Source organism: Elephas maximus, chromosome 15 (assembly GCF_024166365.1).
Source record: "Elephas maximus indicus isolate mEleMax1 chromosome 15, mEleMax1 primary haplotype, whole genome shotgun sequence".
NCBI classification, from domain to species: Eukaryota; Metazoa; Chordata; class Mammalia; order Proboscidea; family Elephantidae; genus Elephas; species Elephas maximus.
Genome location: NC_064833.1, coordinates 67,055,580 through 67,071,049, shown reverse-complemented (window position 1 = coordinate 67,071,049; position 15,470 = coordinate 67,055,580). Strand labels below are relative to the sequence as shown.

At 37.0% G+C, this 15,470-nt stretch overlaps 1 protein-coding gene across 2 annotated transcripts in view; it reads left to right on the top strand.

Moving 5' to 3' along the window:
* The window catches only part of PI15 (peptidase inhibitor 15), a 28,446-nt gene extending 15,311 nt beyond the window's left edge, over window positions 1-13,135 (top strand). For both annotated transcript variants that reach the window (XM_049854259.1, XM_049854258.1), the window contains exons 3-6: window positions 5,555-5,673; window positions 6,720-6,852; window positions 7,111-7,226; window positions 12,934-13,135. In XM_049854259.1, coding sequence (XP_049710216.1) covers window positions 5,555-5,673; window positions 6,720-6,852; window positions 7,111-7,226; window positions 12,934-13,069 — 504 coding nt within the window. In that variant the 3' untranslated portion in view covers window positions 13,070-13,135. The remainder of the gene's footprint in view (window positions 1-5,554; window positions 5,674-6,719; window positions 6,853-7,110; window positions 7,227-12,933) is intronic.
* The last annotated feature ends 2,335 nt before the right edge of the window (window positions 13,136-15,470 follow it).

Below are 15,470 nucleotides of genomic sequence, written 5' to 3'. Positions count from 1 at the left end.
TTTCCAGGAGATTCTGAAATAATTTCCCCAGGACTCAAATATCTACACATTTACACATCAAGAAACTATATACTGAAAGAATTACTAGCTAAGCAAAAAGAAGAGGTGTTCTAGGGATAATTTCTATTTACTCACATAATGTCACTTGGATATTCATTCAGCAGGAGTCCCTAGGTGGTGTATACCATTAAGCACTTGGCTGCTAACCAAAAGTTCTTCCAGAGGCACCTTGAAAGGAAGTCCTGGTGATCTATTTCCAAAAAACCAGCCACCGGAAACCCTGTGGAGCCTAGCTCTACCTACTCTGACACACATTGAGAAGCCTAGCTAGGAGGGAGAGGAAGCAGGTAGGGAGCGTGCCCAGGGCGGCTGCTTGAGGTGGGGCGCCAATTAGCAGTTTCTGTTAGCCATCAGTTTCCATCACCAGCTATGGGAGATCATGCGGCAATTTAACACTAATTGCCCTGGGCACTGTTTTCTGTTATTAGGCCCCTGCATGGCAACTCGATGGCAAGTGTTTTGGTTTTGTCTGGTATTCGTTCAGCGCCTGCATTCAGAAATCATCATGCAGGTACCATGAGTGAGCAACAGATGTCTACAAATTGGAATGGTCTATGTGTGTGGAGGTGTTTGAATAGCTAAGAAAACTTCAAAAGAAGTAAAAGTTCACATAGCACATGATTCTTTTGGAGTGTCTATATAATGTGTATTATAATTAGAAATTATTCACTTATTTGGTAGTATTTTTATTGTCTGGCTCCCCCATCAAAATGTAACTTCCATGAAGACAGAGCCCTTGTCAGTCCTGCTTACTGTTGAATTCACAGTACCCAATGTCTCTCAATAGACATTCATTTACTGGCAGCCTACATGAATGAATTTCCTAGGGATCTATTGGTTAACACGGAAATTTACACCTCTTGCATTTCCACTGCTAAAGACAGAGTCCCATACGCATCTGTCAGTTTGTTGTACTGTGCCACTTGCATGTTGCTGTGACCTGGTATTCAAATACCAGCAGGGTCTCTCATGGAGGACAGGTTTCAGCTAAGCTTCCAGACTAAAACAGACTAGGAAGAAGGATCTGGAGGCCTACTTCTTAAAAAATTAGCCAGTGAAAACCTTATGAATAGCAGTGGAACGTTGTGTGATACAGTGCCGGAAGATGAGTCCCTCAGCTTAGAAAGTACTCAAAATGCAACTGAGGAAGAGCTGCTGCCTCAAAGTAGAATTGACCTTAATGATATGGATGGAGTCAAGCTTTCAGGACCTTCATTTGCTGAGGTGGCATGACTCAAAATGAGAAGAAACAGCTGCAAACATCCATTAATAATCGGAAGGTGGAATGTAGGAAGTATGAATCTAGGAAAATTGGAAATGGTCAAAAATGAAATGGAACACATAAACATTGATATCCTAGGCATTCGTTAGCTGAAATGGACTAGTACTGGCCATTTTGAATTGGACAATCATATCGACTGCTATGCTGAGAATGACAAATTGAAGAGGAATGACATTACATTCATCTATATATTAAGGTCTTATTGAGCACTCCTCCACTTCAGAGATTCTTTCAATAACCCAGGTAACCAGTGACGGTGGGTTTGACCAAGGCGATGGCAACAATAGTGGTGACCAATGGTTATATTCTGGATACACAGTATTTTGAAGGTAAAATCAATGAGATTTGCTCATGAAGCTGGTGTAGGCTACGAGTAAAGAAAGAGTAAAGGATGACCACTAGATTTTTGGCCTGAGCAACTAGCACAGCCGTCAGTAAACTTTTTCTGTAAAGGGCCAGATAGTAAATATGTCCAGCTTTTCAGACCTAACAGTCTCTGTCGCAACTGCCTAACTGTGCCTTTGTAGCACAGAAATAGGCATAGACAGGTAATGTAAATAGGCATAAACAATATGAGGAACAGGTTTGACCTGTGGACCATAGTTTGCTGACCCACGAACTAGAAGAATGATGTCATTCACTGATAGAGGGAAGACTGTGGAAGTAGCTGGTTTGGGGGTAGGGATAGGGGTGGAAGTATAAATACCTAGAGCTCAGTTTTGGACATGTTAAGTAGAGCTCTAAAGTAGGTAGGTGTATAATTAGTCTGGAATCCAAGGGAGAGGTCTAAAGATCTGATGTGAAATAATACTGTTTGCATGTAAGAGTTATTTCAATCCATGAGACTGAATGAGTTTACCAAGGCAGTGAATGTAAAAGTTAAAAAAAAGAAAAAAAAGACAAGTGGACAAAGACTGAGCCTTATGAGCCCTACAGCACTTAGAGGCTGGGGAAATGAGGAATCAGCACAGAGGGAGAGAATCAGCAGCCAGAGGAAAGCAAGGCAAGTGTGGTGTCATGGAACCAAGGGATGAAAGCGTGTCTTGGAGGAACGAGGGATTAGGCATGTCAAATGTTGTTGATAGGTCAAGTAAGACAATGACCAAGAAATGACCACTGATGACCTTGGTGTGAGCAGTTTGGGTAGAGTGGTGGGAGAAAACCTGACTATACACAAGACAGAATGAGCAAAGAAAAATTGAAAATTTCAAGTTAAAACAACTCTCTAAAGAACTCTTGTTGTGTAAAGAAAGAAAAATGATGCAGTAGTTGGAAGAGGAAAAGGAGTCAAGAGAGGGCTCTGTTGTTTTATGTTTTAAGATATTTATGCTGCTGGCAATGATTCAGTTCAGAGGTCCTCTAAAAAAGTGCTCTTTGCATCATCTAATTACACAAATTTACCTTTCCCACCTACGTGAGAAGTAGTACTTGTCTTACCTGAGGGGAGGATTCGTTATCTTAATTAAAAATGCTTAGGATTCCACCTTGATATTTCATGATGTAAAGTGGTCCCATATTTTGTAGTTATTTTGGAGACTGGAGGGACTGACTTTTTTTTTAATTGTACTTTAGATGAAGGTTTACAGAACTAGCTTCTCATTCAGCAATTAGTACACATATTGTTTTATGACATTGGTTGCCAACCCCATGATGTGTCAACACCCTCCCCTTCTTGACCTTGGGTTCCCTATTAAATATGTAAATCATATTTATATGTGTTTCTTTTTAAGTGACTCCAATTAGTAAAGAATCTTTGTTATTGTTAGGTGCCGTGGAGTCGGTTCCTATTCATAGCAACCCTACGTACAACAGAACGAAACACTGCCCAGTCCTGCACCATCCTTATAGTGTGAACCTTTACTGAATGTTATTTGTTATTTATTGATGTGACCTCATCTGATACTGCTAAGTCTAAAATTCCTTTGTGGATTAATTGTGCTGTTTTTGTTTTATTTTTTTCACTAGCTGCAATCTATATTTCATCAGTGCTCCAAAAAGTATCAACATAAGAACAATAAGTACCAGATAAACACAATAGCAGCAGGGGGAAAAAAAAAGTGCTTTTTAAAGTTAATTTCAGTCCTCAAATACCAGGATTTTCATTATAAATTTCTTTTGTATCAGTGATACATTTTGCCCAGATTTTTACAGGAAAAACAAAGATGTCTTAAGTAATAATTTATAAAATTTATCGACACTTATTTTAGTGAGCTAAGTAATTAACTATGAAAAACATTGTACAAAACTTTTTTTTTGTTCATTATAAAAAAGTCATAATGTCAACTCTAGGAAAAAGACAAATACATAAAGAACTAGACACTAAAAAAAAAAAAACACTAGCTCTTAAAATTTTGTAGAATGAATGTTTTCCATTTTTGATAGTGTATTGAACATTATTTATTTGTTACAATGGAATCACATACTGTTTTACCATATTGAATTTAATCTGCAAGACAAGCAGATTATGTTCTGGGTAGCTCAGGACAGCTCCTTGGGTAATCTTTTCTTTAACATGGACAGTGGCAATGTGGACATTGCCACCACAGAATTTCTTTAAAAATCAGTTGCCCTCAAGTCGATTCTGACTCATGACGACCACATGTGTGTCACATTAGAACTATGCTCCATAGGGTTTTCAGTGGCTGATTTTTCAGAAGTAGATCACCTGGGCTTTCTTCTAAGGTACCTCTGGGTGGACTCAAACCTCCAACCATCTGGTTAGCAGCCAAATGCCTTAACTGTTTATACTACCCAGAGACTCCAGAATTCCTCTAGAGCCATTCTAAACCATTCTGATTTCATATAAACTTTGTGAGTGAGTTTATTTTAACAAAAAACTGCATCAATTTATGTAAGTTTATTTTATTTTCTAATTGCAATAAAAATTCTGAGTAACTAAATAACAAATGTCTTTTGAGGCTAGCTGCCATGGCCTGCTGAGGTGAAAGTGTCTCTTGACTTCATTTATTCTGTGTGTGTTTGTTTTCTATTTTGTTTCAAAGTCACTGAATTAATTTTCTTTGACTTAAATCCATGTTTATACTAAATAAAGTTACATATTTTATCCCGTTATCCTTGGGGATAAATTAAGCTCTTTTCAGTGTTACGTTCAAGCAGTCCTACACGTTTGGTCAAAGGTTAAAACTTAACAGTGAGCTCATGGCTATTAACCTTAATTTAAGCAAGCCTAAAAAAAATTATTATTATTATTATTTTTTTGCTTAGCTCCACACAGCTTGCTGGTGGAGAAAGTCACCAAAAGAATGAAAAAATGACGGGGAATGTGAAATTAGGAAAACCAAGATCAAAGAAAGACATCTATATGTTTTCTCATATGAAGCTCTCTGTGAATTTGAATAATTAGAAAACTGTCACTTCTTTCTGCATATAAATTCTTACCTTTTAAAATATATGGTCAACTACTGACTGACCAGTCAAAATTTAAAGATTTTTATAAGATATAATAACATAAAAATATTACAAGTAACTTGGGAAAAAAATGTTATGCCCTTGAACTATAAAACTTAATTAAAAAGCATTCTCTTCAACAAATATATATAACGTGTTCAACGGCTAACTGAGAGGTTGCAGGTTCAAAGTTCACTCAGAGTTCGTTTGGCATAAAGGCTGGGCAATCTACTTCTGAACAGTCATTGAATTGAATATCCTACGGCACACAGTTCTATTCTGACACGTGGGGGGTCTCCAGGAGCTATAATCAACTCAAAGGCAGCTGATAAAATCCTTTACTAAAACTGATGGATCTACGATAGATGGCACTGCTAAGATAATTAGGTTTTTGTGTGGCATAACCGTATCACATTATGTTGTTGTCATTGTTGTTAGTTGCCATTGAGTCAATTCCAACTTATGGTGACTCCATGTGTGCAGAGTAGAACTGCTCCATAGGGTTTTCAAGTCTGTGACCTTTTGGAAGCAGATCGCTTGGCCTTTCTTCCAAGGTGGCTCCTGAATGGGTTCGAACTGTCAATATTTGGACTAGTAGTTGAGCACTTAACCATTTGCGCCACTCTGGGACTCCTATTGCTTTATAGAACTCTTAGTAACAATTGTGTGAATTTGCTCTCCTTGGATTAAAATAGTCTTAGAAACCAGAATTAATTAATTCTAGAAAATAGTCGCAATGGATTTTTCCTTACTTTTTGTTTGTTGCTAGCAAAGCCGGTAAAACTAAGGTTTTTCCCTCCATAGGTTTGGGATGAAAATCTTGCAAAATCTGCAGAGGCTTGGGCGGCTACTTGCATTTGGGACCACGGACCTTCTTACTTACTGAGATTTTTGGGCCAAAATCTGTCTGTACGAACTGGAAGGTAGGAAGCAGTTTCATTGGGTTCAACTCATCCGCATGACTTTATTATTCATGAAGCCCAAGGTGGGGTGAACACCAATTTCAAGTAATATCAGCAAACATTTATCGAAGGGTCACTATGCTTCAAGCATTGATGCTTCCCGTGTGAATGTTTTAGATGTCATTAAACATTATTTAATTCATTAAAAGGGCCTGATAAGACCAGTTTCACTCTTGAAACGACCTCTCGACCTGTATTCTCCACTACCTTCACTCTTCCATCTCAGAAAACACGTGTAGGCTATGGAAGAAGCCATTCTTGTGTTCAATGCACTAAAATATGGATTTCGGAAAAGAGGCAGGATGAGAAATTATAACATGATGGGTTCCAACTAAAACTACAATAGCTCTGAACTTGCTAGACTCCCCATTTCTGTTATGGCTCACTAGTGAGAGGGCTCCAGTGCTAGGCATATGCAACTGCTGGAAAATCTGTTCTCATCGATAGGGTAATTTTTCTACTCCTATGGAATGTCACTATCCAACATTCCAAAGACCCATTCTGTTCCATATAGGAAAGGAAATTCAGGTGCGCTATTATTACATTTTTATTATTATTATTAAAGTTAAAATGTTTCAGGTCTAATGGGGGAAAAACAACAACCACCACAAAGTTCCGCTAGTATCTCTATACTACTATATCTGTATATCTAATTCTTGGTGGCGTATAAAGTTCAGAGGGATGAAAAATTTGGCATGGATTAAACTAGATATATATAAGAATTCCTGAAATATTTGCATTTTTGTTTTCAAATCAGCCTGAGGCATACTTAGACAAATACAGGGTCACATGCTCCAGCCCTGGACACCGTCATGCTTGCCCCTACTTGGAGACTTCGGGACTCTACAAGGTGGCGACGGTAATGACCAGGGATGAGTTTGCACTTGCATCGCCATGACTAATCTGCAAAAAAAAAAAAGCGATTAATTTGCAATTTAACATGAATCCACTGTATATAACCACTGCTGTACTCAATGTTCTCTCTCTCTTTTTTTCTTTGTATCTAGATATCGCTCTATCCTTCAGCTGGTCAAGCCATGGTATGATGAAGTGAAGGATTATGCATTTCCATATCCCCAGGATTGCAACCCCAGATGTCCTATGAGGTGCTATGGCCCCATGTGCACACATTACACACAGGTCATTTTGATTGCTTTGTTAATTTTTTATTTATAACTTTAAAATAAATCTTTTTGCTATTTTGGTGGGGGTGCGTTTTCTTGGAGTCCTGGTGGCATGGTAGTTAAGAGCTTGGCTGTTAATCAAGAGACTGACAGTTCGAATTCACCAGCTGCTCCTTGGAAATCCTAGAGGGACGTTCTATTCTGTCCTTTAGGGTCACTTTGAGTTGGAATCAACTCTCTGACTTCAATGACAGCATATTGGTTTATTTCACAGATGGTTTGGGCTACCTCCAATCGGATTGGATGTGCAATTCATACTTGCCAAAACATGAATGTTTGGGGATCTGTTTGGCGAAGTGCAGTGTACTTAGTTTGCAACTACGCTCCAAAGTAAGTACCGGTTTGGACTCAGCTTCCTGGATCTGATGATGATGTTAAATACCTCCAGTCGGATAGGTATTTTTGACAGGTAAATAATATGAGTAAATTTAGCTACAATGTTGTCTAGTCCTCATATCCATCGCCACTCCTATATTCCTGAAAAGTGATGAGCTGAAAGGTTCCTTTTCACAAGGACAGAGATCTATGCTTTACACTGTAGCCAAAACAATTGAAGATACTGATACTCACTATGAGTCGGAATTGACTCGATGGCAATGGGTTTGATTTTTTGGTTTTGGATACTTACTAAACACCCCCCATCACCTTTCTTTAGTCATGGTAAACCCCAAATAAACACTCTAACTCACATGCTGACATGGATAGCTATATAAAAGGCATCAGAAACAAATCTAGGGTATTTACAAACACCACAACTTTTTTTTTTTTATAGTGCTTTAAGGAAAGCTTACAGTTCAAGTCGGTTTCTCATACAAAAACTTACACACACATTGTTATGTGACCCTAGTTGCTCTCCCTATAATGTGACAGCACACTCCCCCTCTCCACCCTGTATTCCCTATGTCTATTCAACCAGCTCCTGTCCCCCTCTGCCTTCTCATCTCGCCTCCGGACAGGAGCTGCCTACGTAGTCTCATGTGTCTGCTTGAGCTAAGAAGCACACTCTTCACCAGTATCATTTTATGTCTTATAGTCCAGTCTAATCTTTTTCTGAAGAGTTGGCTTTGGGGATGGTTTTAGTTCTGGGCTAACAGAGAGTCCAGGGGCCACGTCCTCTGGGATTCCTCCAGTCTCAGTCAGACCACTAAGTCTGGTCTTTTTAGTAGACTTTAAGATCTGCAACTCACTTTTCTCCTGCTCCATCAGGAATTCTCTGTTGTGAACACCACAATATTTTTATCTATCAGTATTAGAATGTGGGCTAACCCTTTTCACGAGAAAAGCAAAATATTCATAATAAAGTCTTTTTTTTTAGACTAAGATTAAAAATCATATTTACTAATTTCACAGATGGTTAAGGTGGCATTATCAGACGGGAAAATTTAAATGCTATGAAATTTTTTAATTACAGCTTTGGCATGATTTAAACATCATCACAATAAAAATTGCACAGAAATTTCATCACATGGCATGTATAAAAAGGTAGTAAGAAATTGTATCAAGAATTATCAAATATGCTCACATTTATGAAGATTATAAGCTGGAGATAAAAACTTGTCAATGTTTGAAAATGCCTTCCTGATAACAATAACTCTTCAGATGATAAAAGGCTCTAATATTTATACATGATTCTGTTCCCATTTGGAATTAATACCAAAAATGTGCAAAGGATTTATGATGCTTTTGGTGTTTTCCAAAGCAAGTCCCAGAGAGTTTCTCCAGTTATTCTAGCATGGGGAGGGGATGAGAAAATGTTTCACAAATAATTTCATTACTCATTTGTATGGTAGGAGGCCAGTGGCAGTATTTTACAAAGTTAGAAAAGATACACAATTTGCCCGATGGTCCCCTATTCATAATTTTTAAAATGCGAATGTTTTGGAAAGTAGAATGTGTCTACGCAATAAGAAAAGTATCGAAGTGATGCATTTTTTCCATATTTTTTTGTTGCCCACCTTGTCTTTTCCTGTTCAGCTTTTGCTCTTACTCCCTGACATATAGCTGCCAAGTAGTACCGAATGGTCAAAGAGATTTTTGTTTCAATCATTCAATTATTTTGTTTTTGTCCAGTGACTAGAATTTTCTAATATTCTTGGATTATCTGATTGACTTTACATACTTTTTTTTGTAAGGTAAATCCTTATAATGATTTCTCTAATCAAAGTAACATATGTGACTGAACACAATAAAGTAATATTTGATTTCTAGCAAAATGGAAGATTCAAGCTATCTTATATAACTGCTTTACAATCACACTTGTTCATTTTTTTCTATGTAGTTTTAATAGCTGCAAATTATCAAGGTTTTTCTATGCATATTCAACATAAGCTGTTTTTTTCTATTATTTTTAGAAATTATTGTTTTATCAGTTTGAGGAAAAAGAAGAGCAACCTTGTGCTCTACCTCTTAGTCAGACAGTATCATAATTTGAATGACGGCTGAATAAAGCAAACAGATATGTCAGTGGATATATTGTAAAAGACATTTATCTCTAGATACAATCAGCATTGATACTGCAGTGATAATGGCAAAAATGCCTTCTATAGTCATCCAAGCATATGGCATTTAATATTACATATGAATGGAATGTTTGCCTTGATTTCTTCACACTAGAAACATGTTTAAGAACTGGGTCTTATTCGATGTAAAATAAGAAAATTTAGCAAGTCTAAAAAAATGACAAATTAACTATTTGAATGTGGCAAAGTGCTACCTAGCATCCAAGTGTATACATTTTAAATGTATTCAGTTTTTTAAGGTAAATAAAATATGTAAGTGTATTCAACATTAAACAATATATTCAACATGGGTGTGATTGAATAGGAAAAAAAAAAAGGGTTTTAAATTCCCTGATAAAATACTACTTGAGGTGAACAAGAGAATTTATGACATTCACTACAGTAAGGTTGACAATAGCCAGACCTTGCTTCTGTTTTTATATATTTTGAACTAAAATATAGAAGTAATGTTTGATGATGTACAGGTCCAAGGATTTAAGACAGTGCATTAACCTGCTATATTATAGTTATAATAAACTTGTTGCTGTCAGGTCAATTCTGACTCATTGCAACCCTATACGACAGAGTGGAACTGCCGCATAGGGTTTCCAAGGCTGTAAGTCTTTACAGCATCAGACTGTCACATCTTTCTCCTGTGGAACAGCTGGTGAGTTCCAATTGCCAACCTTTAGGTTAACAGCCGAGCAGTTAACCACTGTGCCACCAGGGCTCCTACAGTTCTAATAAAGAACTATTATTCCAGAACCTAGATGATGGAGAAAGTTTTAAAGCCGTGACAGACATCTGAATGTGATTCTTTAATCAGATGTCAATATGAAGCTACCTCAAGCCCAACTCAGGGAGTAAAAAGTAGAGAGAGAGCATTTAATTAGATGGGGGAGGGGAAGACAAAAAGAATGAACAGTAGAATTTAATAGCTTGACTGATTTACTGCTGAATGTAATTATCCTCTATTCTACAAAAGTTATGATTTATGTAAAAGTATGTAATATAAACATATGTAATAATTTCACATATAATAGGAGTGTATTTCTAAGCTTAGGTTCCCAAAAGTAAATTCTCTAAAATTTCAAAAATTATGTAACAAATAGAAAAATTATAAAATTAAGATAGCATAGGCTGGACCTATATATTTCTAAAGTTTTGGGTAAAGTTACTGAAGGAAATAAGATTAAGAATATAGAATGGGGGAAGATTAGGATAAAAGAGGGAGCAACACTCATAAGAAGATGGGTGCTGTCAAAGTTCCTGGGCAAGGGTGTGACATCATCAAAATAAAGCTCAAAGAAGTTTATGCTAATGGTATAGAGTAAATTAAATATAGATACGAAGACTTGAAATCTCATTTTGTGATATGAACGGTTAATGAGCATGTTTTTCATGTTATAGATACAAATCAGTATTTTTAACTGACTTTAACCAGACATTTTCGTGTCCTGTAGATATACTTTTACAAGCCATTGCTTGGCCTTATTTCAGTCATAAAGAAGACCAGGGACATTTTTTCCATACTTTAACTTCTTAATCTCCTGTTGTGTTATCTTCAGTTCTGCCTTTTTGCCTCTGATACCCAAATTTTTCTTTCACCATATTTTAGTCATCTAGTGTTGCTATAACAGAAATACCACAAGAGAAGGCTTTAACAAAAAGAAATTTATTTCTTCACAGTAAAGTAGGCTAAAAGTCCAAATTCAGGGCGTCAGCTCCAGGAGAAGCCTTTCTGTCTCTGTCAGACTTCTCCTTAACCTTCCTCTGGATTAGGAGCTTCTCTGCAGAGGGACCCCAGGTCCAAAGGACACTCTCTGCTCCCAGCATGGCCTATTTTGGTATGAGGTTCCAACTCTCTGCTTGCTTCCCTTTCCTTTTATCTCTTATAAAATAAAAGGTGGCGCAGGCCACAACCCAGAGAAACTCCCTTTACGTTGAATCAGGGATGTGACCTTAGTAAGGGTGTTACAATCCCACCCTAATCCTCTTTAGCATAAAATTACAATCACAAAATGGAGGACAACCACACAATACTGGGAATCATGGCCCAGCCAAATTGATACACATATTTGTGGGGGAACATAATTCAATCCATGATGGTTCAATTTCTTTTACATCACTATTTCTTTGTAATCTAGTTAGTAATCATCACACTACTGAAAATACATGTGTTGCCTTCTCCTTTGTATTTAAAAGAGCTAGATAGCAGTAAGGTTATTGTGGCTGCTTTTAACTATTCTGAGTGGCAGATTTGGTTTATTAGTATAATCGTGCCCATGGACACAAATGAAAAAAATATTGACAATGCAAAGTCAATTAAGTGTGTTCAGTCTATCAAAAACTAATGCCATTAACTAAAATAATTTAATAACTATAGTAATAAACCAAACCAAACCCAGTGCCGTCGAGCCGATTCTGACTCATAGCGACCCTATAGGACAGAGTAGAACTGCCCCATAGAGTTTCCAAGGAGCGCCTGGTGGATTTGAACTGCCAGCCCTTATGGTTAGCAGGCGTAGCACTTAACCACTATGCCACCAGGATTTCCAAGCCATAGTAATAGCTAAAGCCAATGGAAAAATGTTTTTGCATAACCTTTAATGGTTTCTGTAAGCCATTATTCTCTTATTATGAGAACGGCGGTTTTCTTTTCTATTTAATGGGAGATCGGAAATGTAAAATAGCTTACGACTTTAGAAGTAAATATTGTGGGTATCCTTACTCATGTCATGTTTTCTAAGCCTGCCAGAAAATATTGTGCATTTTTAAGCATCTTTAGAAGAAGATCAGCATGATTTTAGAAGACGTAAATTTAATTGATGATGTTCTGACTATGTGCTGTAGATAGGAGCCTTGGTGGCACAGTGGGTAAAGCATGTGGCTGCTAACTGAAAGGTTGGCAGTTCAAACCCACCAGCTGCTCTGCAGGAGGAAGATGTGACAGTCCACTCTGTAAAGGTTTATAGCTTTGAAAATCTTATGGGGCGGTTGTATTCCATCCTATAGGGCCGCTATGAGTTGGAATCAACTCGATGACAATGCGTTTGGTTTTTTTGGGGGGGGGGAGGGGGGTAAGGGGGCTTGGATCCTATGAAGCATAGTTCTACTCTGACACATATGGCGTTGCCCTGAATTGAAATCATCTAGACGATAATGGGTTTGGTGGGGTTTTTTGTTTGTTTGTTTTAAAATGTGTGTGTTTTTTTTTTTAGAAGGCTGCTGTAGAAAGGGACACATATGGTGAGGAGAATGAACATTGAGTCTGGCGCCTGATGACTTATAATGTCATCAGCACTGTACGGACTTATTATCTGTAAAGTAAGATAATATTAACTTCCTCAGAGGGGAAGTATCAAAGAAGTAAGATGTATAGAACAAGTTGTTGTTAAAATAAGAAATGGATACAATTTTTAATTTTTTTTTTTCTAAAGCTACGAACTTCTCAAACAATGATCACATGTGATCATGTGTTTAAGGATGACCTATTTTATTTTAATGAGTGACACTGACATCTTTTGTTTTCCTTCTAGGGGCAATTGGATTGGAGAAGCACCATATAAAGTAGGGGTACCATGTTCAGCTTGTCCTCCAAGTTATGGAGGATCTTGTACCGACAATCTTTGTTTTCCAGGAGTAACATCAAACTACTTATACTGGTTTAAATAAACTTACCTTTTCCTCCAGGAAATATAATGGTTTCTGGGGATCATAGGCATATATGTATATTGAATTTTGCACATATTATACATACTTTATGATAATCTTGTTTTACTTTTAGTATTAATTTGTATAAATTAATGTTTATTTAGTATGTTTGTTTAACTCTTTGAGGTAATCAAAATATTGTATCTATTTTCTGACTTCTAAGCCTAACTTAAAATATTGTATTGTAGTGATGACATAGTAGATGCATCCTATTCCAAACTTACTTTCCAAAGGGATTGGGTTATTATGTTCCTAAGGAATAACCTGCAATGTGTATACACACACACACACACACACGCACAATATATGATGTAACACACAGATAATAACATGATTTAATAGCCAAATTGGTGGGAAATTTTAAAAATATATAAACTATGTATGAGGTGCTGGACATTTTCAGCACCCATTTTTATAATACCTACAGTATGATAGTGTACAAAATAGCACTCAGAGCTATCTGGAAATAAGAATTCAATTAAGTAACCAAGGATTTCATTCTGGAAATAATTTATTTAAGCCCAGCAAAGGGTAGGCTCAACTCACGTAAGTTCTTATGTAAGTTTCCAAATTGTGGCTTTTGTTTAGTCTTTTTTTTTTTTTTTAATCAGTGGTCATATGTTGAGTACTTACATTGTACAAAACACTCTGATAGCTGTGTTAAGATAATGCAAAGATAATGAGATATAGTTCCTGTCTACAAAATGCTCAGAAAAATGCTCAGAAAATAATGCAACCCAGTAATTTGCTGTAAAATTATTATTTTTTAGCAAATAGATTTTCATGCAGGTTTGAGGAAGTAAATATAACGTCTGTGTACCCCTGTTGGTGGGATAGGTGATATACCATACTGTGTAATATGGGAGCTTCTGGATAATATTAAAATTGAGCTACAGTATTTGGAACTAGAAGGGCCGCCCACTTAATACTGGATCAGAATGGAGCGCTGTGACTTTGGAAAGTGGAAAGCAGGAAGCAAGACGCTAAGAAAGCCAGTGAGGGCCAAGACAGGTGAAATTTGAGGAATAGGTATGAAATATCACAGAAATGGGGTTATTGCACAAAAACACCAGGTCGAGAGCTTCAGTGGGACTTACATGAGGGTCTAGGAAATCTTGAGGCCTGTTAGGAGAAGGTGAAAGATGTCAGAAAAAAACGTATGGGATGCCGAGGGATTTTGTTTGTCTTTATTTGGTGAGAGCCAAACTATTTATCATCTTAGGTCTTTGAGTGTCATATTAAATATGCTATGTTCAGAGCACATGCAATTATGATCTTAAAGTAACCCTCTTCGGATACTTTCCTGAGGACTAATTACCACAACTGGTTTCTACTGACATTGCTGTAGACAACAACAACAACAGTTGACTCTCAAGTTCTAGGCACAGGCTTTACATGAGTAATGATTCCCAGTGACTACTAGCTAGAACAATATAGTGAGTTAAATCAAAAAGGGGATCAAAGGACTCTGTTGGATATATACATTTTTTTCCTAGGATAAACTAAAATTGATTAACCGCAAGATTTCATAAATTAAAGTTAAATTTAGTAGCATTGCTCTTCAGAGTTGGCTGAGAGATACAGTTTTTCTGCTTTTCCCTTTTTTTGAGTCATATATGTACTGCTCTCGAGTCGATTCCGACTCATAACGACCCTATACAACACAGTAGAACTACCCCACAGGGTTTCCAAGGAGCAGCTGGTGGATTTGAACTGCCGACTTTTTGGTTAGCAGCTGAGCTCTTAACCACTGAACCACCAGGGCTCCTTAACTAGAACCACTGAATCCTCGGACTTAAGCAGCTATTCAGACAATCTTTCCCATGTTGAATTCAGCCTAGACTGGTATAGGTCTGTATTTCTAAACCAAATAGAAGAAGAATTTTTCTGTTCTTCATTAGATTTGACTGTGGAAATCTGTGAAGTGACAGTCACTGTGAAAATTTCACTCATGTGATTTTGGAAATGCAGAATTTCCTTATTCAGGAAATCTCAGGAGAGCACATCTGGGTCAAAACACTTAACACATTACGTTTCAAATGCATGTGTGTGTGTATGTGTGCGTGTACTTGTTAATGCAGGTTATGTAATGCTTCCATAGAACTAGAGAACAAGTAAACATGATTAGTTTCAGAGTGTAAGTAATAGGAAGAAGCTATTGTTTAAAATTGCCTATACATTTGCAGTTTCTTAGGGAAAACACTTTCAAAGTTGACTGCTACCTAATTAAATCTATTCATTGGAGAAGAATCAACCATGTGGAGATTAGGTCTACATAATGATAAACAAATGGCCTGATAACTTTCACAAATTGAATATGGTGACCAAATGCTTGTTATCATACTACTCTGCCTTTGTGGGA